Below are 27454 nucleotides of genomic sequence, written 5' to 3'. Positions count from 1 at the left end.
CTTAATGGCGTCTGCAGCTCCACCTGGCAAAGCGGCACCAGACGTCACGGTCACGCCTCCTACAAAACGGGAAGCTCCAGAAAATTCCAACTCCTATGGGTAACAAATAACCCAAGAAAAATCCTCAGGAACTGGAGGAATAAGGAAAGGGAGAAAAACAAAGCATTCACATTTCAAAAGTGATTGGGGCGATAAAAATCACAGTGAGATCCGTGTTTTAACCCCTTGGTACATTCTCTACAGCTCAGCAATCCCACTGCTAAGAATCCTGTTTGCAAAGCCGAAGGCGCCATGATACTGCCCGAAATGGCAAAAGAAGGAAAAGAGCATTCATGCCATCAGAAGACCGGTTACATAAATTTTGGTGTAAGCATATAAAGGAATGTGAAGTAGCCGACAGAAGTGAGGCGGCTGCATTTACAGAACACTTTCCAAGCTGGATTACTAGATCAAAAACGTATGCCACCATTTTTGTAAAAGCCACATGCGTGTGTGCGAATAAACTCCTTTGGGAGGACACGCAATGAACTGCCTCTGGGAAGGACAACTAGTCGCTGAGGGACAGGTGGGCTGACTTTTTTCCTTGACCCTACTCCAGCCCTATTTGAATGTATGTCGTTTGCATGTGTTACTTATTCAAATGAAATATTTTAAAGCCTGAGGAAGGTACAGAAGTAAGTTATGGGGGTGGGGGTGGGGATCTGAAGAGGGTTATTTTGGCCTGGGCGGGGCGGGGGGGGGGGGGTCCTCTAAAGTTTATTCTAGTACACGAACAGTCAACACTTAGAGCACAACGTGTGCGTGTTGTTAAAACATGACAACTGCCCATTCTGAAGATCAAAACGGTTGAATGTCAGCGACTGCTTGCGGTTCAACTGAACATTTATGAATTATCTACATGTACTAATGAGTATTTACGGAGACTGTATCACAACACATTCAGAGAACCAAAACAGGCTGAGCCAGAAAATGGATACAAATCGAAGGCCCGATATGTTCTTCCCACCTGCCATGAGCCATCCTCCAAACCCTCCTTCCTGGGGACCACCACCCTGAGCTGAAGTGGGGATCAGCATCCATACCACCGGCTATCTTAGCAGTGAGAACCTTTACTCTGCAGAAGCAGTTTCTTTTTTCTTAACTTTTTTCAACGTTTTATTTATTTTTGAGAGAGGGAGAAAGAGTGCAAGTGGGGGAGGAGGGAGAGAGAGGGAGACACAGGATCCGAAGCAGGCTCCAGGCTCCCAGCTGTCAGCACAGAGCCCGATGTGCGGCTCGAACCGACGAACCCCAAGATCACGACCTGAGCTGAAGTCAGCCGCCCAACCGACTGAGCCGACCCAGGCGCCCCTGCAGAAGCAGTTTTTGAAGCCAAGTGAAAACGGTTTCAAATCATGAAGCTTCCCATTTAGAAATTCAGACACGAGCACATTGACATTAACACAGGAATGAGAATCCCAATTCCTTCCGACTCTCTCCGCATCTTCCACGCACAGCATCTTCCCCAGGCACTGAGGAGGACACCAATCTGGGAGAAGTCACTGTGTACAAAGAAGCACAAAGCTACTCTCTCTCTCTCCACACTGCGCCAGGGCAGTGGCCCTGGAGTCGGGCTTCAGAGGTGAACTTCTACATGTAGTAATTAATGCCTCAGTCATTTGGAGTGAGGCTGAGGGGCAGAGCAGTCAAGAATAAAAGCAGAACAACTAGGTCACAGCGTGTTTCAAAACAGCGTATTTACTCCTTTCAAAGTTTGGCCATTTTAATATTTATTCCAATGCCCTTATTCACCGCACAGGTTGAGATATCGACAATACTCTCTATAGACTACTTAACAGAGTATTCTAGAGCACCCCAAGGCTCAATTTGTGCAAGCACTGGAAAGGCACCCAAGACACATACAGCAGCTCTGAAAAACCTACGCTCAGCTTGTACGGGCCGGATCCGAACTTACGGCGCTTCCCTCGGCCCCTCCCCCAGAAGAGCTTCCGATCTTTCACTTGGTGGGTTGTCCCTGCTCTCCATCTTCAACTTTGTAGGGTCAGATGCTATTGAGAACATTTTGAGTTGTTTTTTTTTTTAATTTTTTTTAATGTTTATTTGTTTTTGAGAGAGAAAGAGACAGAATGCGAGTGGGTTGGGGCAGAGAGAGAGGGAGGCACAGAATCTGAAGCAGGATCCAAGCTCCAAGCTGTCAGCACAGAGCCTGACATGGGGCTCGAACTCACGAACTGTGAGATCATGACCTGAGCTGAAGTCCGACGCTCAACCGACTGAGCCACCCAGGCGCCCCGAGAACATTTTGAGTTTCAACAAACTATTTCCTCAGCCCCTGGAAGAGCATACTTGAGACTCCCTAGGGAGCTCTGTACAGACACCTCCCTTCCAGGAGAAGACACAAAATACAACTACCAAGTGCCTGGGTGTTTTAAAATGTCTCATAACTACCAAAAGGAGCGAAGGACAATCTCTTCCCGATGTGGACATGAGAAGACTAAAGGCCTAAAGCAAAATACCATTCCAAACCCAAGTAACCTGGTGAAGACCTGTCCGGAAGGAAGCCCCTCTCAGGGCTCCTGGCACTGTTCCGGTTCCGAGGTCATCAGCCCAGTGGATGTTTGTGGACAAACTTAGTTAATAAGCAAAGTTACAAACATCACAAGCACGGTAAGCAGGATCTCTTGGGTTTCTTTCCTGAACCTCCCCAATCTAAAGACACAAGCAGTCTCTCAGGACGTAAATATCCTCGGTCTGTGGCCAGCTTTCAGGACAACTGGCAGGTCCCCTAATCAATGATTAAAACTTTATAGAGAAAAGAAGAATAAAGCAAGCAGCCTACTTCTAACCATGATTATACATACACGTGTATTCACATACAGGGGTATGCTTTTATTTATTTACTTTTTTTTTTTTTTTTAATTTTAACTGTTGATTTATTTTTGAGAGAAAGAGAGAGAGGGCGAGTGGAGGGGAAGAGAGAGAGAGGGAGGCACAGAATCCGAAGCAGGCTCCAGGCTCTGAGCTGTCAGCACAGAGCCTGATGCGGGGCTCGAACCCACAAACTGTGAGATCATGACCTGAGCCGAAGCCAGAGGCCTAACCGACTGGGCCACCCAGGCGCCCCAAGTATGTTTTTAAATAATACATCTTTTTAATTGCAATCCGACTAGACCTCCAGCAAATGTCAGAGAGTCAGAAATATTTTCAGGTTTGCTGTGTGCTTTTCCTTGGGATCATGGAAACTGTAGGAACCCCCACTCCTCTCTTCCGGGAAAGGGAGAAACTGACAAAGGACAGAGAAAGCTTCTGGTTCCCATTGTTTTCAGTTTTACAGTTGTTTCTTTCTTTTTTTAAGGAACAATCTAAATATAAGAAACTATTTTCTTAAAAATGCAGACACCGGAGTCCTCTTACCAAAGACATAGCCAAAGACATCTAATTAGCCACAGAGTCAAAAAAAAAAAAAAAAGTTTATTAGAGAACAAGACTGAAAGCGTTTGCACATCCGACAAGGTAGACTCATTCTGATAACAGATGCCATCCGTATTCAGCTCTACCAATATTATCACAATGGAACATATTTTTTCTAACAAAGATATGGGCATAAATCAAGGACTATGACTAAACAGCATCAAAGGAAAGGTGGGGCCCCAAATCTTATCCCACAGACTGATTCGCAACATAGGATTTCAATCAAACACTCCTAATGCAGTGGTTCGCAACCTGGCTTCTTATCAGAATCCCAGGAACTCTTTGGAAGGAAATCCCCAAAACTAGACTGCACCCCAGTCAGAGTCTCTGGTGGGGGGAGGGCCCAGGCATCGGTAGGTCTTTAAGCTCTCCAGGTGATTCCAGTGAGCAGCCGAGGTAGAGCACCACTCAAGAGGCAGGTGACAGTTCAACAAATCGGCAAGATCCTCAGCCCGGCCGGCCCGGTGAGGAAGGGGGTCTGCCGGGCATCGCTGGCTCTCGCGGATCCTATCTTTCACTCTGCTCAAGAACTCCATACGTTACTGGCTTTGGGCGCAACTGAGAGCCTTTCCATATGCCTTAATGATTTTTAGAGCAATGTTTAATCAGGCAGATACCAGCAAAGAGAGAAAAATGGAGAATGAACGAAATTTCCATCAGGCATGATATGAATAAATAAAATAAGTGAAAAAACAATCTCAGGTTTAAAAGTAAAGCATGAGAAGTCAACACCTGTGAAATTTTATTTATATAAAAGAATAAAAATATTTTAAAAGGATTGATTTAAACTTAGGTCTTTCAGCTTTTCCTGTTCCTTGAACATGAAACTGCTTCCAACGCAGAAAGATTTAAGATAGGTAATTATTAAATAAACACTCTTTACCTTTCCCCTGCAAAAAAAAAAAAAACACAGAGCCGCGTTTCCCATCTTATTTATGGTAAACCAGATCATTCTCTGTTAAAAATAGTGGCAACTGCGCGAAGCGGACGATCAGATATGCCAGCAGGAAGGTATGAGCTGTACAATGGCATTACAAAAAGTCCCAAAAGAAAAGAAGATGGTAAAAACAATAGAAAAATAATAAAACACAAACAAAATAGGAAAATGCCAGATATTTACAGCCTCCCTCTGAAATGTGACCTATGTTCTACTTTCAGCATAAAACAAAACCGGAGAACAAGTCTCGATGGGTATCACAGACGAAGCTGGTGCCAGCCAGTTTGGGGGGGGGGGGGGCGGTGGAGGGGGGGAGACACTCATTCCAAGAAGGGAAAAACGCACAGTTAGCAACTTGCTGGAATTGTAACCACGTCTTGGTCTTCTTGCTGTTCTGTTACCAAAAATGACACAAAGTAAATGATCCAATGTGGTCTTACAGAAATGACTTGTCACCACGGTTCAGAACAAACTATTCAGAGTCACAGGCACTGGGTCTGGGAAAGCAGAGGTGGGTGGCCGCACACTCAGGTGAGGGATATTTATCTTTGTGAGGTCGGAGGAGGGAAGCAGGGCTCTATAGCCTGGAAGCTTCTGCACTAATGAGTCTTCTAATAGTCCTAAAGAGAGAAAAACAAAGTCCCAACTTACTCTCAGTAGAACATCAGTTTGAACCTAGGGGGAAAAAAAAAAAACCTCACCCATAAAGAACCCTGCTAGGGGGTTGCTCTGTAGCCAAATATTCTACTTCAAATGTAACAGACAACACTTCACATCTGAAAATGGCCTGTCTTCCAAGTCCAGAGAGGGACCAAAACATCAATGCTGCCCTTATCAGGCCCCCTGAGCTCACCAATCAGAGAAAGAAAGAAAAAAAAAAAAATCCTAGTAGTAATTCATTCTTTAATCAAAAGGACTTTTTCTTCAGGAAAAATGTGTGACCCCTTTCTCTACCCAAAATACAAAAGAAAGTAACACCTACAAGTTGAAGTGTGCCCAAATGGACACCCCGGCCTTCAAAATGAGAGCTGCAACCCGAGAGAGACAAGAGAGACAAGAGAGACGAGAGAGAGACGAGAGAGACACGAGAGAGACACGAGAGAGAGAGAGAGAGAGAGAGAGAGAGAGAGAGAGAGAGAGAGCGCGCTCATGCAGGAGCACTCGGGCTCTGAGGACAAACACATGGTTCTAATCATCTACAAAATCACCAGTCTCTCTGAAATGGTCTGGCTGATACTTACAGCTCGTGGTTTTTTGTTTAACTTCAGATCAATCCTGTGATAGAAAAGATAAAAGATATTTGCATTTTAATTTACAGAAAAAGGGGCCAGGAATCAGCTACTGCATAGGGCACAAGCTATAACAAAGACTATTTGGTTAAGTAAAATCCACATTCTTCATTAGACTATGTCACATTTAGTTGTTTACCCAGATATTATTGAGCAAGTATTTAAAAACATAAGCAGATACTCTTGCCGCAAGGCAGACTTAGATGACAAAAAGAAATATACAGCAGTTACGAAAGCCGTATCATTTTAAAACTATTCAAAACTAGGCGTTAAAGAGATTGGATTAAGAGGGCATGCTCTACAGTTAATGTGTTAGCTCTGTAACTCTATCACTGATAATCACTGAGACACATAATGATTAAGAACAGGAAAGAGACTAGGAGTTTGTATTTCTGGACAGGAAACACAAAAGAAATTAAACAAATTTCAATTTTTAGGTCTTTCCGAAGCAAAATATCAAGATCTTAAACTATTAATCTCCTTACGAAGCAAAGCCAGAAAATCAATTTAAATGTGAATTAAAAGTAAAGGTTATCTACTTTTAAAGAAATTAAAATGCATAAGAGTGAAGTTTACTTAATTTTGCTTAAGTTATTAAATAAAATGTTACCTCCATCACGTTTTTCTGTTTTTAAAAAAAACTTCCCAGCCTAACCTAATATACATACCTACAATTAAACAGATAAACTATGGGTTAGAAAGGTCTCAAAAAGGCATATCGGTCTCTACACACTAAACAACACAGCACAAATACTAATTCAAATCAAACTTACTCAAAGTCATAATCAAACATGCCAGACGGGCTGAGGGGCAGCATTTGAAAGGAAGAAAGCAATAGAAATTAATATACTAATTGAATAAATTAGTCGATTAGCCACCCTAGCAAGATTTGTAGAAACAAAATCAGCTTTCAGAATCTTAAGCGATAAAGTTTCAAACATCAAAGCACCCAAGATTTTGTGGTTGGGAGAGTCCCTTCCCTCCTGGATTTTGTATCAGAGCAGACTATGAAAGGAAAAGTTATTTCATTAGGAAACGAGGTAACTGCAGGCCCTCTATTAGCTGCCAGACTCAGAGTTAGAACTTGTAAAATATTTAATTGTCATGAAGAATATAAATAGGGCATTAGAAGAAATAGAGAATGAAGGGTTTAGTCATATAATGAAAGGTGCTTCGAAGACAGTACTAACAATTCAGCACAATATACTTTGACCAACATAAGAGATAAAAACATCACACATTTTTTTAAAAAGAAAGCATTTTGCAACTTTGAACTCAAGTTCTATGTTGGAGGCATGTCTGGGGAACACGGTCCTCTTTCTACAGCATTCATCCTAGAGGCCCAGGGTCAAACGAATCACCTCAGTGCTAGGCCTGCTCCAGAAACTGCAGAGGCAAGTCACTTTGCCCCTGAACTGGCGATGACAGCTAACTGTTCCTGTCAGGGCCAGGACTTCGAACACCCAAACCGACGGCACCCCCCCTACTAAAACAAAGGAGAGCCAATCTCCCCAAGCCCCCAAGCCTCGGGGATCTGCAAGGGAACGGTGAAGGGGAGGAGGCTGTGTAGGCCATCGCTGCTAACAGACCACGGTCCGGGCAGACTTCCAAGGCAAACATGAACCCTGAGCATGACACCGGCTCCTTGGCTGTTGTAACACCTTTTACACCGTAGGTAGGTGCTGGAACAATATGCAAAATGCTGTATTCTCCTCCTAGCCCATGTTTGCAAGAATGAAGCTGGAAGAAAGCATAACTTCGGTATCCCTTATGCAACCGTGTCACTTACGGCATCTGGGAAAGGGCACACAGTGTACCAACCAGGAACTATCAACAACATAACTCTCCGCCTAACTTAATTTTGTTTGCAAATTAAAGTAGACTGTACCCACCTAAAGAAAACTTCGCAAACTACCTGGAAGAATTCTAGGGTTTTTTATATTAGTAAAGACCTGTAAGAACAGCTGTAAGTTATTATTGCAACTTTCTTCCTTACAGCCGCTGGGACTTATTGTTCAGATACCATGTAAAATATAAGAATTCAGAACAGGGTGATCATTTGTGAATGCTAAACATTATTTGATAAATGTTCATATTCCTAAGGAGGACAAATCCAAAAGTTATTCCTTTTTGCTCAAGTTTCATATTTATTTCCACTTTGGTTTACTCAGCACTAAATAGGGCCTGGCCAGGGGCGCCTGGGTGGCTCGGTCGGTTAAGCGGCCGACTTCGGCCCAGGTCATGATCTCGTGGTCCGTGAGTTCGAGCCCCGCGTCGGGCTCTGTGCTGACAGCTCAGAGCCTGGAGCCTGTTTCAGATTCTGTGTTTCCCTCTCTCTGACCCTCCCCCGTTCATGCTTTGTCTCTCTCTGTCTCAAAAATAAATAAACGTTAAAAAAAATATATATTAAATAGGGCCTGGCACACAGTGGGTACTCAGACATTTGCTGAAATAATTTACAACTGACTTCATCTAAATAGGTGGGGGGGAGGGTTGTGGCACATTGCGGGGGAGATACAAATACCGTTCGGGGTGCAAACGTTCAAATGTGTACAAATACAGCACTCCAGCCCCAGCCCCATGCCCACTAGGAGAGACATCAGTCAGGGGGCAAGGGGTCTGGACACTTCCTGACCAAAGATGGCAGGAATCTGAGAACTTTAACTGGCCACTGAGATGCCACTCCAGTGCACTGAACCTGTTTACACAGAAAGAAGGCAAATCAGCTCCACTCTGCTCCCTTGGGGCAGGTAAGCGCCTACAGCCAAAGGGAGGAGGCCGGCCAGATACCACACCAGGCGGGTGACAAAAGGCTCCAGCTTTCCAGACAGAAAATGTCATTTGTGAAAGCAATAACTAACATCCAAGATCTTTATAAATCCTAGTATTTATAAAAATGGCAGGAAGAAATGCTTTTTCTATGGAAATCTACTAGTACTAGAAGCCTGCAGGAGGAAAGTTAAGTTCATGCTTAATTCCATTTATCGGTCAGCTGATCATGGCATTAAAAAAAGGGAAGGATTGGGGCACCGGTCGGTAAAGCGTCCGACTTCGGCTCAGGTCATGATCTCACGGTTCATGAGTTCAAGCCCCACATCAGGCTCTGTGCTGACAGCTCGGAGCCTGGAGCCTGCTTCCGATTCTGGGTCTCCCTCTCTCTCTGCCCCTCCCCTGCTCATGCTCTGTCTCTCTCTGTCTCAAAAATAAATAAAACATTAAAAAAAAATTTTTTTTCAAAGGGAAGGATTACCTATAATAAACAGTAGCTATCTACTGTACCACAAATGGAAGAAACATCCAGAAACTTTCAAGGAATGTTCCCCCTACTCAGGACACTGTGAAATAGGAAAAGAGTAATTACTTTAAAATGACACTGGAATAAATTTAATAAAAGCAACACAGAGCATGACAATTATCTTGACAATTTAAAAAAATATTTTGAGTATGGTTCCCTCGGGGGGTGGGGGGCGGCCCGGGTGGCTCAGTTGGTTGAGCTGAGGTTGAGCTCTTGATTTCTGCTCAGGTCATGATCCCAGGGACATGGGGTCACACCCCGCATCAGGCTCTGCACTGAGCGTGGAGCCTGCTTAAGATTCTCACTCTCTCTCCCTCTGCCCCTTGTTCCACCCCTCCCCCACTCACGTGCTCTCTAAAAAAAAAAGATTATGGTTCCCTGCTACTGTTTGTGATCAGTTAGCATTAGTCCTACCACAGTGATTATATAGCCTATAACCTACACACAAAAAAAGATAAGCAATTTTTGCTATTTGTTACTGCAGTTACGAGATTGGCATAGTGATTTTTGGTTTGCAGGAAAGTGCTGAGCAGCAGTCTTGAGTCACCATTTGGAGGAAATACTATTTCTGCAGTCTAAAAACCACCACCACCATTGACAAGAAAAATTTTTAGAAGAATTAAAGAATCTATTGATGCCTAGGAGGCTTAAACCAGTTTAAATTCATTCTACATTATCCCCATGTGCCATAACCACGAAGCTAACAACGTGAATGCCTTGGGTGCGTGTGAAGGAACATCCTACACGTCTGTGGAACAAGCCAGCCCAGAAGCACACTGGAGGACAGGGAGCTCCGTCCCTTCCTTGCCCTTCCCCTTTCCTCTCAATGTGCAGCCTCCTGGGGCGCCTGGGTGGTTCAGCCAGTTAAGCGGTCCACTTCCCTTCAGGTCATGATCCCATGAGTTCCAGCCCCGCGTCGGGCTCTGTGCTGACAGCTCAGAGCCTGGAGCTGCTTCAGATTCTGTGTCTCCCTCTCTCTCTGCCCTTCCCCTACTCGTACTCTGTCTCTCTCAAAAATAAATAAAAACATTAAATATATATATATATACACACACACACACATATATATGTATATATGTGTGTATATGTGTGTATATATATATATATGATATATATATATATCATATATATATATATACACACACACACACATCTATCTATCTATCTATACACACACACACATATATGCAGGCTCCCAAGAGGAGCAGGACAAAAGCCAGCCTGTGGATACCTGGTTTTCATGCCTCCCAGAAGAAGGTTTGAGGTCAGGGCAAGATTCTTCTAGAAACTATGCCATTACCCTCTCTGAGTATAGCTGTTTAATTTCCAATTATCTGAGTTAATAGTCCCAGGCAGAGTGAATGCTAAAATCTTCTCTGGATGACACCTGATCTCTCTGTCCACTGATGTCATACCTATCTCATTACACACTGTAAAAACAAAAGAAACCAAAAGACAACCCCCACCCCACATACACAGTGGACATACATTAGCTAGAAAGGCACTCTCCTATCTTACAGACTTTATATTACTCCTCTCTGATATCTGAAATCAGCATATTAGAGAGATATATAACAAATCACAAGCAACCAAAAAACTTGTATTTAAAGAGAAAAAAGGCATGTCAGATCAGCTCTCTCCATCCACGAGCGAATAACTGTAGGCAGGGACCAGGATTAAGAGCAGAAGACTTTCTCCACTTTTCCAGATTCCCAACATGTACTAGTGGCATTTTCCAAAGACTATTACACACATTCCATTTCTACTTCCCCTTTCGCCCTTCTAAAAGGATTCCAAATTCACCGCATTAAACAAAGTTTTCATAGAATGCCATTCTTCTACACTAGAACAGTGGGAAGGATGTCTTCCTTCATGGTTACTCTAAATGCCCACCAATTCCTCCACTGGAGAAAACTTCTATTTCACTTGGATCAAAGCAATCTCTCCCCATCTGCAACACAAAGAGGGCACCAATCCCAAAGAATTCTCACTCTGGTACAGACCCTTAACAGCAATGGTCACGGAGGCTGGGGGGTGGGGTGGGGTGGGGGTGGGGGTGGGCAGGGGGGCAAGGGGGCAGGGGCGGGCGGGGAGGGGAGGCCCCTGCCACTGACCTGTGCCGGTTTTTATTCTTTCGTTTTTTATGGCTGCTGTGATGACTCCCTGAGGAAGTAGAAGAAGCAGCCTTCTGAGGCTTCACTCCCTGCACAGATCCATCCAGATCCTCAGGGTCCTCCTGGCTGGGCTCATTTTCCTGATTGTGGAAGTCTGGAGAAGTATCACTTTCCGTCCCGCTTCCTGGCTCCCCTGGAGGGAATAAACACAGGTCCCAGAAGCAAGGTCAGCATTCCTCAGGCAGTCTGTCCGGCAGCCAGGAGAGAGGTCTCGGAGCACTAATACACAGAAAAAGAGACTATTTCCTATCCTCAAGGACCAGACATTTTACCTGACAGGAAAATACTTGCAGACAGAGAAGGTATGTACCCTCAAGGCATCAGAGTTACCAGTGTTCCTGAACTAGAAGTCCTCTGAGACACTGTAACCAAAAGCAGCCTTTCCAAGCACTGCTGGGAGATGGGACCATACAACCAGGAGTTATTTAAACACAGAATCCACGAATGGGATTAATAATTATACAAGAAGCCTGGGTTCCTTCCCCAAACTGTACAGAAATCCTGTCTATCAAGAAAGGGGGCTTGGGATGCCTGGGTGGCTCAGTCGGTTAGGCCTCCGACTCTTGGTTTCAGCTCAGGTCATGATCTCATCAGGTTCTGGTATCAGGCTCCGCGCTGACAGTGCGGAGCCTGCTGAGGATTCTTTCTCCCTCCCACCCTCTCCCTCCCCAGCTACGTCTCTCTCTCTCTCAAAATAAATAACTCTATAAATAAATAAATAAATAAAGTGGTAATATTCTTCAGCTGACACATATTCCCAATTTTAAAACATCCTTTATATAGCAAATAAAAAATTAAAAAACATTCTGCATAAACAAATACTCTTTAAAACATTTATTTATTTATTTATTTATTTATTTAGAGAGACCGCGCGCGCACACGTGCGACAGAGAGAGAGGGAGAGAGAAATCCCAAGCAGGCTCCACGGTGTCAGCACAGAGCCCAATATAGGGCTCGAACTGACAAACTGTGAGATCAGGACCTGAGTCAAAATCAAGAGTCGGACATTTACCCAACTGAGCCACCCGGGTGCCCCATAAATAAATACTTTTAAGAATAATTGTGTATACTCTGGCAAATGTATACCTAGGTTTTTCCTGAAAGGAATTTCTTGAGACCTTAACAGATGAGGATGGAAGAATACTTTCACTTTACTCGGCTATTGAAGGACCCTAAGTATGTACACGTTTTCTTGTTTTAAATTTTTTAAAAAATTTTTGGACACTATCCGTTTGTAAAAACTGTCAAGAGGGGTCTTGTGGACAGCAGAGCCAGACCCCAGTTTTCTTCTTTTTATACCTTTGTATTATAAACTGTTGGGAAGGATTTCAAATTGAGTAGGCCATGGATATAAGAAGAAAAGAAAGGGATGGTCCCAAAAGAGCGGAAGGGAGAAATGGAACCAGATCTCAGAAATCATGAAACCCTACTTTTGAACGCTTCATGAGAGCAACAGAAGAGGGAGCCCTACAACCAGGAAGCCAGAGAAAGCGTGCTGCTGAACTGTGCTTCTAAGGTTCAGGAAAACCCATTTCACGTAAAAATTAGGAAACAAACTTCAAACTGCAGGAACCACGACTGTGGGGGCACTGGCCTAAGAAGAGACCTACAGATCAAAAGAATTCAAAGTCCAGTTACAAACATTTTTACATTTACAGTCCAATGATTTTCATGGGCGACAAGACAATTCAACGAAGAAAGCGTCGTCTTTCTGATAAATAATGCTGGGACAAGTGGATGTCCACGAAGGAAAGAATGAAGTTGGAGCCCTGTCTCACACCAAACACGAAAATTAACTCAAAATGTATCACAGGCTTAAATGTAAGTAAGGGCTAAACACTAAAACTCTCAGAACTCATTTGATTAGGCAAATGGTTTCTCAGATAGGACCACAAAAGGAAGCATAACAAGGAAAAAAAATGTAAATTGAACTATACTGTTTTATTATATAAAACTCTTGAGCTGCAAGCAATATTCCAAGAAAGTAAAAAAAAAACAATTCACAGAAAGGGAGAAATATTTGCGATTCATATATGTGATAAGACCTTTTTTTTTGTTTGTTTCTACTTCTGTTTACAAACCCTTATGCCGAGGGCTTTCAGTAGATTGCAGCGAGGGAGGTGCTCTGCCGGGAAGGAAACCCCAACCCACAAATGGGCTGTCTACAAATGGCTTAGCTCTAGGCTCTCCATGAACATATATCGTGTGACGGGCGAGGGAGCAGCCCCTTTCTGGCTGCACCGTTTCCCAGGACAAGAGGCTCTCCGCACTGGATTTAGAGGCATTCAGTCACAATCCCGCAGTTGGTAGCTTCGCCCCGTTGGCTCTTCAGCCAAGCACATATACCAAATCTGATGAGGCCTCATATCCAGAATATATATAAGAACTCTTAGAACCCACTAATGAAAAGAGAAAAAGCCAAATTAAAAAATCGGCAAAGGATCTGCACGCAGTTCTCAGAAGAAGATACACAGTGGTCAATAACACGTGGAAAGATGCTCAACGTCATGAGCCATTAGGAAAATGTAAATGAAAACCACAGAGAGACTAGGAAGATAAACAATAACGAGTGTTGGTGAGGATGTGGAGAAACTGGAACCCTCATACACTGCTGATGGGAAGAGAAAATGGTGCAGCCACATTGGAAAGTTTGGCAGTCCCACAAGTCCCGTGTGAACGAAAACAGGCTCACACAAACCTTGTCATGGATATTCACGGCAGTGTTACTCAAGAGCAGCCGAGTGACCATTAACTGACGAACGCATAAATAAAATGTGGTACAGCCATACAATGCAATATTATTCAGCATTAAAAAGAAACATAATACTAATACACGTTCTGTTTTGGGTTTGCTTGTTTGTTTTCCTTGGTGTGGTTACAGTGTTAAGAGCCTATCGTTTACAGAGAACTACCATATCATCCAGCAATCCTACCTCCGGGCACTTAACCAAAAGAACTGAAATCAGGATTTTGAAGAGACACCTGCACTCCCAAGTCGACCACAGCATTAATTCACATTACCCAAGGTGTGGAAACAACCTTCAGGTCCATCAACAGATGAACGGATAAAGAAAATGTGGTATATACCTATAGCAGAATATATTATTTGGCCTTAAGACAAAGAAGGAAACCCTGACATATGCTGCAAGGCTGATGAATTAGGAGGACGTCGTGCTAACTGAAGTAAACCAGTCCCAGGAGGGCAAACACCGCATGATTCGATTTCGGTGAGGGGTCTAAAATAGACTCACAGAAGCAGAGAGCGGGATGCTGGCAGCCTCCAGGGGGAAGGAGAAATGGCGAGCGGAAAGTTTCAGCCAGACAACACGAAGAATCTCTAAGAGATCTGCTGTACAACACAGTAGTTAACAATACTGTATCGGGCACTTAAAAATCTGTGTGGCTCAGCTGGTAGAGCATGTGACTCTTACTCTCAGGTCTGGAGTTCAAGTCCCAAGTTAGGCGTTGAGCCTACTTAAAAAAAAAAAAAAAAAAAAAAAAATCTGTGGAACCCATTTTTAGTGTTCTTACAACAATTAAAAAAAAACTCTATGAAACATGTATACAAGAAAAATAGTATGATGTTTAGGATTTTCAGTATAACACAGGGGGTGGAAGTGAGAGTACGGGGGCTGTGAACACGGCGCTGACCATGTTCTGATGATTTGGGGGCCATGTGCTAGATACGCAGGGGTTTGTCATTTTACAGTCTTTACCGGTCTAGATTCAAAAATTCACTTTGATAAAGAGTTGAAAAGTACTCACTTTTAAGACATCTAGATGGCCAACTGACACATGAAGAGATGCTCAACACTCATCATCAGGGAAATACAAATCAAAACCACAATGAGATACCACTTCACACCTGTCAGAATGGCTAACATTAACAACTCGGGCAACAACAGATGTAGGCAAGGATGCGGAGAAAGAGGATCTCTTTTGCATTGTTGGTGGGAATGCAAGCTGGTGCAGCCACTCTGGAAACAGTATGGAGGTTCCTCAAAAAATTAAAAATACAACTATCCTATGACACAACAATTGCACTACTAGGCATTTATCCACGGGATACAGGAGTGCTGTTTCGAAGGGACACATGTACCCCCATGTTTATAGAAGCACTATCAACAATAGCCAAAGTATGCAAAGAGCCCAAATATCCACCAACGGATGAATGGATAAAGAAGATGTGGTGTGTGTGTGTGTGTGTGTGTGTGTGTGTATATATATATATATATATATATATACACACACACACATATACAATGGAGTATTACTCGGCCATGAAAAAGAATGGAATCTTGTCATTTGCAACTACGTGGATGGAACTAGAGGGTATTATGCTAAGTGAAATTAGTCAGAGAAAGACAAGTATCATGACTTCACTCATATGAGGACTTTAAGATGCAGAACAGATGAACATAAGGGAAGGGAAGCAAAAATAATACAAAAACAGGGAGGGGGCAAAACAGAAGAGACTCTTAAATATGGAGAACAAACAGAGGTTACTGGAGGGGTTGTGGGAGGGGGAATGGGCTAAATGAGTAAGAGGCATTAAGGACTCTACTCCTGAAATCATTGTTGCACTATATGCTAACTTGGATGTAACTTAAAAAAAAAAAAATAAAATAAAATAAAGTACTCACTTTTCCACGTAGTTTACCCAACAATATCTACAACAGGCCTAAGCTATGCCTTTAGGAATGTAAATGGTGACACTCTTTTTGGAAAGTCTAGGGTGTTTTCCAAAACCAAAATCCCATTCCCCAATTCTCCAGACACCAACTGGATTCCATTCTGACACTAACTACCAGAGTTAGGGCAGACCCACAGCTTAAGGGCTCAATCCCATAAGAGTGCCCCACTTCAAACACCAGTCCCAACTCCCAGGCCTCCCATACTTCTGACCAACCGGCTGTAAATCAGGGGTACCCTAAACCCCTTCCCTCAGCTTCCATAATTTGCTACAGTAGCCACACAAACTCAGGAACATGATTTACTTACTGTTAACGTTGTCTATTATACGGGGTACAGCTCCGGAGCAGCAAAATAGAAGAGACGCACGGGGCAAGGTACCCATGCCTTTTCTGGGCCTACCACCCTGCCATTCACCAAGAAAAGCTCCACCGTTTAGGGGTTTAATGGAAATTTCATTACGCAGTCGTGATTAATTAAGTCACTGGCCACTGGTGATTCACTCAGTCTCTAGCCCCTCTCCTCTCCCCTCTCTCAGAGGTTTGGGGGTAGAGCTTAAAGTTCTAAGCCCCCATCCTGGAGCTCTCTAGGGGCCCCCAGCCATCAGTCATCTTCATTAGCATACAGAAATTTCTCTTGGGGGCACCTGGGTGGCTCAGTCGGTTAAGTGTCCAACTTCAACTCAGGTCACGATCTCACAGGTTTGTGAGCTCAAGCCCCACATCAGGCTCTCCACTAACAGTGCAGAGCCCACTTCAGAGCCTCTGTTTCTCTCCCTGCCCCTCCCCTGCTCTGTCTGTCTGTCTCTCTCTCAAAAATAAATAAATAAATAAATAAACATTAAAAAACATTTCTTTTGCATGCTAGTCATTCTTTTTTTAAAAATTTATTTATTTGAGAGAGAGAGAGAGAGAGAGAGAGAGAGAGAGAATGCACGCACACATGTGCAAGTGGGAGAGGAACAGAAAGGGAAGGAGACAGAGAACCCCCTGCTGACTCTGCTGTCAGCACAGAGCCCAACTCGGGGCTCAATCCCATGAACTGAGAGATCACGACCTGAGCCAAAATTCAAAGTCGGATGTTCAACCTATTGAGCCACCCAGGCACCCCACCTGCTAGTCATTCTTATCGCTCTGGAGATTCCAAGGGTTTTAGGAGCTGTGTGCCAGAACAGGGGACAAACACCAAATATATATTTCCCATCACACCACAGAAAGTAACTGTGCTATATCACGAAAATCACCCTTTGACACAGTAGTGCCACTTTTGGGGCACTATCCTGTAGAAATAAAGTCCATTACAAAAAAGCAAGCGGACAAGGAAGTTTACTGCAACCTTGTTTAGCGGGGAAAATGGAGACAATGTGAATTCTCACCAACAGAGGAGGTACCCGGTATTTTTCAGCTTTTAAAAAGAATGTGAGGGTTGCCTGGGTGGCTCAGTCAATTAAGTATCGGACTCTTGGTTTCAGCTCAGGTCATGATCTCATGGTTCGTGAGTTCGAGCCCCGCGTTGGGCTCTGTGCTGACAGTCTAGATTCTCCGTCTTCAGATTCTCTGTCTCCCTCTCTCTCTGCCCCTCCCCTGCTCATGCTCTCTCTCTCCTTCAAAATAAATAAACATTAAAGTAATAATAATAATAATAAATAAAAAGAATGGTGAGATTATAACAATAGCTAACACAGTCCCTACTATAAGCCAGGCACTGTTCTATACACTTAAAAACATTTTTTTAAATCTTTATTTATTTATTTTTGAGAGAGACGGCAAGCAGGGGGTGGGGAGGGGCAGAGAGAGGAGAGAGAGAATCCCAAGTAGGCTCCACAAGAGTCAGCACAGAGTCCGACATGGGGCTCGATCTCACAGACTGAGAGATCATGACCTGAGCCGACATCAAGAACTGGGACGCTTAACCAAGCCACCCAGGCACTCCCTCCACACTTCAAATATATCACATCTACAACCTTCACAGAAACCTCTACAACCAAGATGACCATTTGACAGAGACGGGAATTGAGGCTAGAGGTTAAGAAAGCTGCTCAAGGTCACACAGCTCATAAGGTGAAGATTCGGAATTCACACTCAAAGACAGTTTGGCTCCAAAGCCCACGCTCTTCATCACGACTCTACCGTCTCGCTCTATGCACACTCAACCTGCAGGGGTGCATGTGCTAAGGGAAAAAGCAGGTAATATGCACTGGGAGAGCCAATTTTTTCTTTAACAAAAAAAAATCCTCTTTATGTACATAGTTAAAATTCCAAGTTAAAAAAAAAATCCCCAACCCTGTGAGTCTGCATCTGTATATGTGTGTGTGTGTGTGTGTGTGTGTGTGTGTGTGTGTGTCCCAGATGTGTTAGGAATAGTGTTAAGCTGTTAACGTTGATTACCTCAGAAAGTTGGGGGTGAAGTAGAGCATGAGGTAATTAACCTGTTTCATTCATTCATTCATTTCATTCATTCATTCACCTCTAAACAGTTTGACTTAGTACAATCTGAAAAAATTACTTTTCTAATTAAAAAAAAAAAATCTAATGAAATCTACAAAGATGAGTTTAAAATGGGGAAGGATGATTAGGACAGCCTTCTTCTCCCAAAGCCAGTCCTATTTTTATGTAGGTAAAAAATGCCATCTCTCAAACTGCAAATGGCGAAGGCACTGGCCAGGGCAGGAATGGGTTGCTGGGCCATGAGGTCATAAAAGCTTTGGCTCACAGCTGTATGACAGAAGGAGCACAGGACTAACTGAGTAGGGGCTGGGCACAGGGAGAGAAAGATTATCTCAAAAAGCGGGAGACAAGACAGAATGGCAAGTTAGAGCAAATTTGGCCAATGTTGCAATTCTATTAAAAGACATTAATAGAGGCGCCTGGGTGGCTCAGTCAGTTAAGCGTCGGACTCTTATTTATGGCTGAGGTCATGATCTCACGGTTCGTAGGTTCGAGCCCCACACTGGGCTTTGCACTGTGAGTGCAGAGTCTGCTTGGGAGTCTCTCTCTCCTCTCTTTCTCTGCCTCTCCCCTGAACTCTTTCACTCTCAAAATAAATAATAAAATAAACTTAAAAGACAAAAAAGAAGTGAAGCTCTGTCTAAAAAAAGGGAGATTAATGGGCAAAACAACTGTTTACTCATTTTGGACCAGTTGCTACGGGAGTACTGGGTAAATGGATCAGTTGGTCATATTCTATAAGTACCTGTGTGGAAACACATACAAAAGAGTGAAAATCAAATCAAAGCCCTATGAATGGAGAATCCACCTGTGTTACCTCTCTGAAGAGGTAACATCCCAGGGAGTAACAGATGTCCCGAAGGACTGATCTGGATATTAAGTATCATGGGAGCCAGAGAAGAAAGAGCGGATTGTTCAGGGAAAGCTTCACTGAGGGGGTGGAATTTAAACTGGGCCTTGGAAAATGAGAAGCCAAAATAGGTACAAAAAATAGCACAAGCAAAAGTGCAGAGGTGAGGAAACATAAGGTACATTTTGGACAAATGAATCAAGTATCTCTTGAGCAGACGCGTTGAGGGTTGAGAGGAGAAATGGAAAGACAGGTGAAGAGCCGTGACTGGGCGGCGCCTGGGTGTCTCAGTCGGTTAAGTACCCAACTCTCGGCTCTGGCTCACGTTATGAATGATTTCATGGTTCATGAGTTCAAGCCCCACACTGGGCTCTGCACTGACAGCACAGAGCCTGCTTGGGGTTCTGTCTCTGCCTCTCTCTCTCTCTCAAAATAAGTAAATAAACTTAAACAAAGAAAAAAAAAAGAGCCATGAGTGTCAGATTTAGGGATCTGATCTAGGGAGACAGTATGAGGTGATGGTTAAGATATGTGACTTGTTGCTGAATCTTTCAGACCCTGTTCCTTCATCTGTAAAATAGGACACTTCTCTGTACTGAGTATCTCTTATGGACAAGGCATTGGACCAGACACTGGAGCTCCAGCAATGTTCCCTACTTTCAAGGAGTCTATAATCTGTACTCATCCCCAAGAAGTAGCTTTAAAGAATAAATGAGATAATGCAAGGGTTTGCATAGTGTCTGCAACACAATAAGTGTTCCAATCTCAATATCCTTGAGATCCATAAATACGCAAGTCAAATTCTAACACGGTAGACAATTTGGCATAAAATAGTTGTTACCAGGACATAAGGAGAAGTCATCGAGCCATTTCTAAACAGAGAAGTGACATTGAACAGTGAATGTTTACTGAGTTCTCTGTATAAACCCATGTTTTAGGATTATCAGGCTACAAATGGTTTATAATAGGGACTGTAGCCAGGGAGACTAGATTAAACACTGCTAAAACACCAAGTGCAACCACAGAGTAAGAATCATGGTCTTTTTTGGGCTCCCGGAAGCAGGGGAGGAGTGAGGCCAAAAGGGCTGGGTTACAGCACCCCGAAGTACAGCAGCAGTCAGGCAACCCTGTGGCGCTGTCACCAGGAAAAGACACCTGTTTGTTTCTCCCCGACACAGAAGAAGGCAACTCGGGTTTTTTTGTTTTTTTTTTTCAATTTTTTTTTTTAACGTTTATTTATTTTTGAGACAGAGAGAGACAGCATGAATGGGGAGGGTCAGAGAGAGAGGGAGACACAGAATCCAAAACAGGCTCCAGGCTCTGAGTGGTCAGCACAGAGCCCGACGTGGGGCTCAAACTCACGGACCGTGAGATCATGACCTGAGCCGAAGTCGGATGCTTAACCGACTGAGCCACCCAGGCGCCCCAGGCAACTCGTTTTTAGAGTAAAGAATGCCAGGTTTGGGGGTGCCTGGGTGGCTCAGTCGATTGAGCATCTAGATGACTCTTGATTTCAGCTCAGGTCATGAGCCCAGGGTTGTGGGATCGAGGCCCACCTCTGGCTCCATGCTAAGCGTGCAGCCCTGCTTGAGATTCTCTCTCTCTCTCTCTCTCTCTCTCTCTCTCTCTCTCTCTGCCCCTGCTCACTCACTCTCAAAAAAAAAAAAAAAAAAAAGAAAAAAAAAAGAATGCCAGATTTTGATTAAGTGTAATAAGCCTACAAATGAGACACTTTACTTATTAAAACAACAACAACAACACCTACTGAATAGTGCTAGGCACTAACTTCTTTTCAGCACAAAAACTTTAAAGGAGGCAAGAAAGATACCCAAAATAATGCTTCATGCGGCCCTTTACTTATCCACTGGAATGATAAGAACACTCAGGGGAGATGTGGTTTGATGAAAGCTTCAGAAGAGTCTGATAAAACAGTATCAACTATGCTGATCCTTTAAAGGAAACTGGATAAAATCTGCCTGCTTGTCTTTTACTTTATTCTTTTTACAAAAACACACAACGCCTCGCTAATTTGCCTAAAATTCCCCTTGGGAACCATGCTAATCCACTCTATCATCCTAGTTTGGGTAGGTAGGCCAAAGGAAGCAGAAAGCAATGCATATTTTTATTATTTTTTTTTAATGTTTCTTTCTTTATTTTTTTTTGAGAGAGAGTGCAAGTGGGGTAGGGGCAGAGAAAGCAGAAGACACAGAACCTGAAGCAGGCTCCAGGCTCTGAGCTGTCAGCACAGAGCCTGACATGGGATTAGAACTCACAAACCACAAGATCATGACCTGAACCGAAGTCAGATGCTTAAACAACTGAGCCACCCAGGCGCCCCACAGGAATGCATTTTTTTTAAAACGTTTATTTATTTTGAGAAAGAGAGAGAGAGAGAGAGAGAGAACACAAGAGGGGGAGGGGCAGAAAGAGAAATTCCCAAGCAGGCTCCTCGCTGCCAGAGCAGAGCCCAGTGTGGGGATTGATCTCACAAACTGTGAGATCGTGACCTAAGCAGAAATCACGAGTCAGATGCTTAACCAACCGAGTCACCCAGGAAGCCCAAAAGTAATGCATTTTAAAAGAAAATTTTCAGAATGGTTTGGAAACAAAATGCCAAAAGTACAAAACTCCAAAATCCTTGAGATCTAAGAATGTGCAATTCAAAATCTAAGACAGAAAAAATGTTCAGTTCATCACCATCAAAAAACAAGAACACAGGAGTCATTCCACAAGATCTGTTACACAGAAATCTGGAGACACTGGAGAGCTTCTATGCAAAGGAAGAAGTGCAAAAGGCAAAGGAGAGCATTCCCCTCGTGGAATGAAAGCTTGGTTTGAATCACCTGGCTCTTTCAGGGACCTTCAACTGGGTTTAAAGTGATCCAACCACCTATCAGAAGAAAACATAAAATCTCTGGAAGATAACAACTTCATCCTCACTCTCAAATTACTCAACAGATAGTTTAAGTTACAGTGAGCGGTACACGGTCAAAGATAAGCACACAGGGAAATTAGACTTTGGAAGCAAACTACAACAGAAACAGGTCTGTAAAGACTTCACAGGTTGGGGAGGCTGGGTGACTCAGCTGGTTAAAAGTCCGACTTTGGCTCAGGTCATGCATGATCTCACGGTCCGTGAGTTCGAGCCCCGCATTGGGCTCTGGGCTGACAGCCGAGAGCCGGGAGCCTGCTTCAGATTCTGTGTCTCCCTCTCTCTCTGCCCCTCCCCTGCTTGCACTATCTCTCTCTCTCTCTCTTAAAAATAAATAAACGTTAAAATAAATTTTTAAAAAAGACTTCACAGATTGAAATTGTTATTATTGTTTTATTTTTGAGAGAGAATATGCACGCGCACAAGTGGGGCAGGGGCGGAAGGGGGAGAGACAGAGAATCTTAGGCATGCTCCACACTCAGTGCAGAGCCCAACATGGGGCTCGATCCCACGACCCTGGGATCATGACCTGAGCCAAAATCAAGAGTCAAACAAACGTTCAACCGACTGAGCCACCCAGGCGCCCCCACAGAATTACACATTAAACACAGAATGTATAGAATTAAAAACAGAATCTTGCACAACAAGCAGGCTTACTCTGCTTAAAGAAACAAAAGACAAGTTTAAAAATAACTGCAGGGAAAGCTACTGAAAAATTACATAGCAGATTTTAGAAATAATTAAGTGGAATTTTGGAAATTATAAATGTAATAAAAAATTTAAAAATCAAGGAAAGGTTGGGGCGCCTGAGTGGCTCAGTCGGTTAAGCATCCGACTTCGGCTCAGGTCATGGTCTCACGGATCATGGGTTCGAGCCCCGCATCGGGCTCTGGGCTGACAGCTCGGAGCCTGGAGCCCGCTTCACATTCTGTGTCTCCCTCTGTCTGCCCCTCGCTGCTTGCACTCTGTCTCTCGCATTGTCTCAAAAATAAATAAACGTTAAAAAAAAAAAAATCAAGGAAAGGTTTAACAGCAAGTCAGACTCAACTGAAAGGAGAATTAGTAAACTGGCAGGCGGCCCAGAGACAAAGACAGAAGACACGGAGGAGCGAATAAAAGACCATGTAGGATAAAATGAGAAAGTTTAACATACAGTTAAGTAGAGTGGGAGAGGAGAGGGGAGACAGCATGCAGCAAATGCATCATCTGAAGAATACTGGGCATTTTCCAGAACTGATGAAAAATACCAAGCTACAGCTACAAGAAGTTCAACGAAACCCAAGCCAGATAATTAAAAAGAAATTCATACTTAGACACATTGTAGTTGACTGTAGAAAATCAAGATGGAAATAGACTCTTAAGAAATAGCAGGAGTAGGGGTGCTCAGTGGCTCAGTCGGTGAGGTGTCCAACTTCGGCTCGGGTCATGATCTCGTGGTTCGTGAGTTCAAGCCCCACGTCAGGCTCTGTGCTGACAGCTCGGAGCCTGGAGCCTGCTTTGGATTCTGTGTCTCCCTCTCTCCCCGCCCCTCCCCCACTTGAGCTCTGTCTCTCAGTCTCTCTCTCTCTCTTAAAAAAAATAAACATGAAAAAAAAATTTTTTTTAAAGAAATAGCAGGAGGAAACGGTAATGACAGGTGGTGAGACAGAACACAGCAGAATTACTTTAAAGGGGTTCTGACCATTTGAATTGATGAACTCCAGTATTTATGTAATTCCCTATTCCAAAAAGAAGCCAAAGCCGCTTACCAAGATTCGTATAATAAAATCCATACAATAAATTTATTTATTTATTTTTAATTTTTTTTTTTTAACGTTTATTTATTTTTGAGACAGAGAGACAGAGCATGAACGGGGGAGGGTCAGAGAGAGGGAGACACAGAATCTGAAACAGGCTCCAGGCTCTGAGCTGTCAGCACAGAGCCCGACGCAGGGCTCAAACTCACGGACCGCGAGATCATGACCTGAGCCGAAGTCGGCCGCTTAACCGACTGAGCCACCCAGGCGCCCCACATACAATAAATTTAAAATGAGACGAGTAAAACACAGAAGGACAGAAGACGTCCATAAGCTGGATGCAGTAGTAAAGATTCATTCCCAGAATGCATGGTCTAGGTTTGGATTTGCTTTCTAGAGGAGAACCACACATTTGGCTTTAAACATTTTAGCAGCTGGGGTGCCTGGGTGGCTCAGTCGGTTAAACGTCTGACTTTGGCTCAGGTCATGACCTCACAGTCTGTGGGTTCGAGCCCTGCATCGGGCTCTGTGCTGACAGCTCAGAGCCTGGAGCCTGCTTCCGATTCTGTGTCTCCCTCTCTCTCTCTGTCTCTCTCTCTCTCTCTCTGCCCCTCCCCCTGCTTACACTCTGTCTCCCTCTCTGAAAAATAAATAAACGCTAAAAAAAATTAAAAAATAAAACATTTTAGCGCCTACACAAATCAAGTCCATCATCAGATTTTCACTAAAAACCAAATAGTTGTTCGGGGAAAACAACTAGTCCTAAAAGACATAATAATTAGTAACGGTAATAAACATCTGCAACATCGTATTACAATAAATGCAGTGGCACATTTAACGGGACCAAAATGTAATTCATCAAATGCAGCTTTAGAGGGAAGACCAAGGAAGACCAACAGGATCTATCCCAGGGGCGTGGCCCAGGTCCAGGGGGAAGATCTCAGGGGAATGGAGGCCTGCACCTGTTTCCGAAAATCTTTAATACGTAAGTGCTGGTCTCAGCCAAGCTTCTGCAAGCAGTGGCATTGAGCGTCATTCCTTCACGAGTACCTAGGTGTGTACTTGTGTGGCTAGTGAAGTACAGGGCCAGATGCTGAGCTACGCACTAAGCCAGGAGGAGGATTGTAGGCTCTTGTGAAAACTGAGCAGTCAGTAATCATTCCATCTCCACTCACAGCGGTGGGGTCCAGGCTGTTCCTTAACCAGTCTTGTGACTTCAGAGAGCAGATAACACTAGCTCTATGTCCTAGAAGTGGCATTAACTGAAAAGAAATAGGATTTAACGTATTTGAGCCATAGCAAGAGAAAAATCAAAAGGACTTGCTATAATTGTTGAGGATGGCAGAAAGGAGTCAAAGATCCCTACAGAGTTTTGAATGAGGGGGAACGGAAGTACTATAACAGAAAAAAACTGGGCAGACAAGTTTTGAAGGTAATAGAACGGTTCCACCTTAGATAAAATGTTTGAGCCTGAAAATCTGAGTGGAAATGACTCGCAGACATTTTCTAGCATTTTCTACATATTTAGAAATCTGTACCCAGAGGTAATAATCAAAGTCACAGTGTAGTTCTAATTCCCAAACTACCAAAATCCCTTCTCCTCCAAATCACTGGCCCAGTGCAGACACAAGAACCAGATTCTACAAGATACATCATCTGAAAGAAGCACACAGCCACAGTACAAAAAGCAGGTTATGCTTTGGAGTGATTCAGTGCACAGGAAGAGTGTTCAACACAGCTACACCGAGTCTGACTTGGAAAGATGAATGTATAGATCTATATCCTATCACTTGACATCAGCAGAGAATTAGACTGTATGGCTTATGTTTGGAGCATGATACAATGTCTTTACAAAGTAAATACTATCTACTCTCTGTTTTATATTTAAGAACACTCAGGTACATTCTGTTCCCACGACCAGATTTTCCTAAGAATTATTAAATTGCGAACATGGAGATTTATCAGATATATCCAAAATTTTCCATGAGAAAAGGTTTTCTTTCTAAGTTAAAAAAAAAAAAAAAAAAAAAATTCCCCTAACACTTAGCAGTGGGGAAGACCTGTCTTTGTGTCTTTGAGCAGGGGAAGTCACCCTCTGCATGACAGAAGAGGCAGGAGGGACATGATAGTTTCTTCCTCAAAAAACAAACAGGCCAACAAATAAACAAAAGGACACGATTAACGAGACTCTAGAGGGTGCTTATCTTCTAGAAAGGAGAGGCAAAAGTATGAGAGATGTAGTCTTGAGACCTACAGTTGGATACGAGTTAAATACAAGGGCTCCTGTAGCTTAAAAATAAAGTAGTAAAACAGTAAAAAAATAAATAAATAAACTTACTCTTTTCAATGAGCTGATCCTGAACTCCTGCCAACGCGCTCACTGCCTAAAAGACAAGAAACCACCCGTTACTAGAAAAATTATCAGAGCCCTCAGGAGAGCACTCGGACAGCAGGGAAAGGGAAAACTCATAGGAATTTAACTGAGGTTTCCCTCAACAATGGGCCACAGAAAGAGTCCCCCCACCTCACTTACAGCTGCTGAAGTAACTGAGGATTTACTGAAGAGCCGCTCAGCTTCCTTAAACTTCCGGTTCCTTCGATCGTTTTTGCTATTGGAGTTTCTAAAACACACACAAGAAGCTTCGTAAGCAGCAAGCGGAGGACGGCCCTGGATGTAAGGTGTAAGAACTCTCTCTCTCATTGTCTCTCTTAGACAGAAGAGAGACAGCCTCTGGACGGAACGCCTCCACACCAGGTGGATGGACCAAAACGTCCGTTATCCTGAATGCCCGAAGGGACAGCAATGGCTTCCAACGCGGGACAGGCTCCAGTGGTTCACGACCATTTTTATTTTAATATGTATTTACTTTAATACTTACTCGAAACAACCGGCACAGACGAGTGATATGAAATGTTTCTGTCAGATAAGCTTAATTTTTAAAAACTGAAGAACAGACCAGGGTTCCTTAAAGAAAGGGCTGGTATCAGTTCTGGGATAAGGAAAAGGTGAGTCTGAGACACCACATTGGGACAGAACAGAACCAAAATGCTCAAGGACTGAAGGGTCATGTCGAAAGGACAAAGGCATCAGCAGGAGGAGGTTCCCGCTGGCCGCGTTTGGGACAAACTAAGCATCAAAGAGGATAATGGCGGGTGTGTTTGCTTTGTGAAAAGTCACTAAGCTGTGTATGTATGATGTGTGCAATCCTCTGTATATATTTCAATAAGTTTATACTAAAAAAAAAAGACTCTACAATGCAAAAGTGACAGTACTAGATTTAATACGCTGATTTTTTTTTTTTTTTTTTAATCCATGGGTCTGTAGTGATACTAAAGAGAGAGGTCTGGAGATACAGAATGAAAGGGAGAGAAGATAAGAAGGGAAGATTCATCTTTCCAAATGCCAGTAAGCCATGTACACAAAGAATAAAATTAGAATCAGCAGTCTGTTAAGTGATTCAAGTAAAAATCAACAAAAGATACTAACATTGCTGAATAAAAATGTGGAGGATCGCAATATATTCACACTGTGTACAAGTACAACCTCCAAACTACTTACGAATTACAGAGAGAAAAATGAATAAAAAAAAACATTTTTTTTTTAATGTTTATTTATTGTTGAGAGACAGAC

At 43.3% G+C, this 27454-nt stretch overlaps 1 protein-coding gene across 5 annotated transcripts in view; it reads right to left on the bottom strand.

The window, feature by feature from the left end:
• Nucleotides 1-27454, bottom strand: part of MEAF6 (MYST/Esa1 associated factor 6) — a 33595-nt gene that overhangs the window by 2882 nt on the left and 3259 nt on the right. The window contains exons 3-8 of one of the 5 annotated variants that reach the window (XR_013557639.2): nucleotides 26357-26444; nucleotides 26162-26207; nucleotides 11107-11299; nucleotides 6308-6365; nucleotides 5650-5683; nucleotides 3455-5028 (exon numbers count right to left, since the gene is read on the bottom strand). Coding sequence is in view for 4 of the 5 variants with exons in the window: in XM_078452069.2 (XP_078308195.1) it covers nucleotides 5020-5028; nucleotides 5650-5683; nucleotides 6471-6500; nucleotides 11107-11299; nucleotides 26162-26207; nucleotides 26357-26444 (400 nt within the window). In the remaining variant the exon portion in view is untranslated. Of the gene's footprint in view, nucleotides 1-3454; nucleotides 5029-5649; nucleotides 5684-6307; nucleotides 6366-6470; nucleotides 6501-10144; nucleotides 10944-11106; nucleotides 11300-26161; nucleotides 26208-26356; nucleotides 26445-27454 lie in introns of those variants that run through there. The other 4 variants (XM_078452069.2, XM_078452070.2, XM_060622799.3 and 1 more) reach the window with 4 other exon arrangements.

This window comes from Panthera onca, chromosome C1 (assembly GCF_046562875.1).
Source record: "Panthera onca isolate mPanOnc1 chromosome C1, mPanOnc1 haplotype 2, whole genome shotgun sequence".
NCBI classification, from domain to species: domain Eukaryota; kingdom Metazoa; phylum Chordata; class Mammalia; order Carnivora; family Felidae; genus Panthera; species Panthera onca.
The sequence above is the reverse complement of the archived record's forward strand: the minus strand, read 5'-3'. Positions and strand labels throughout refer to the sequence as shown.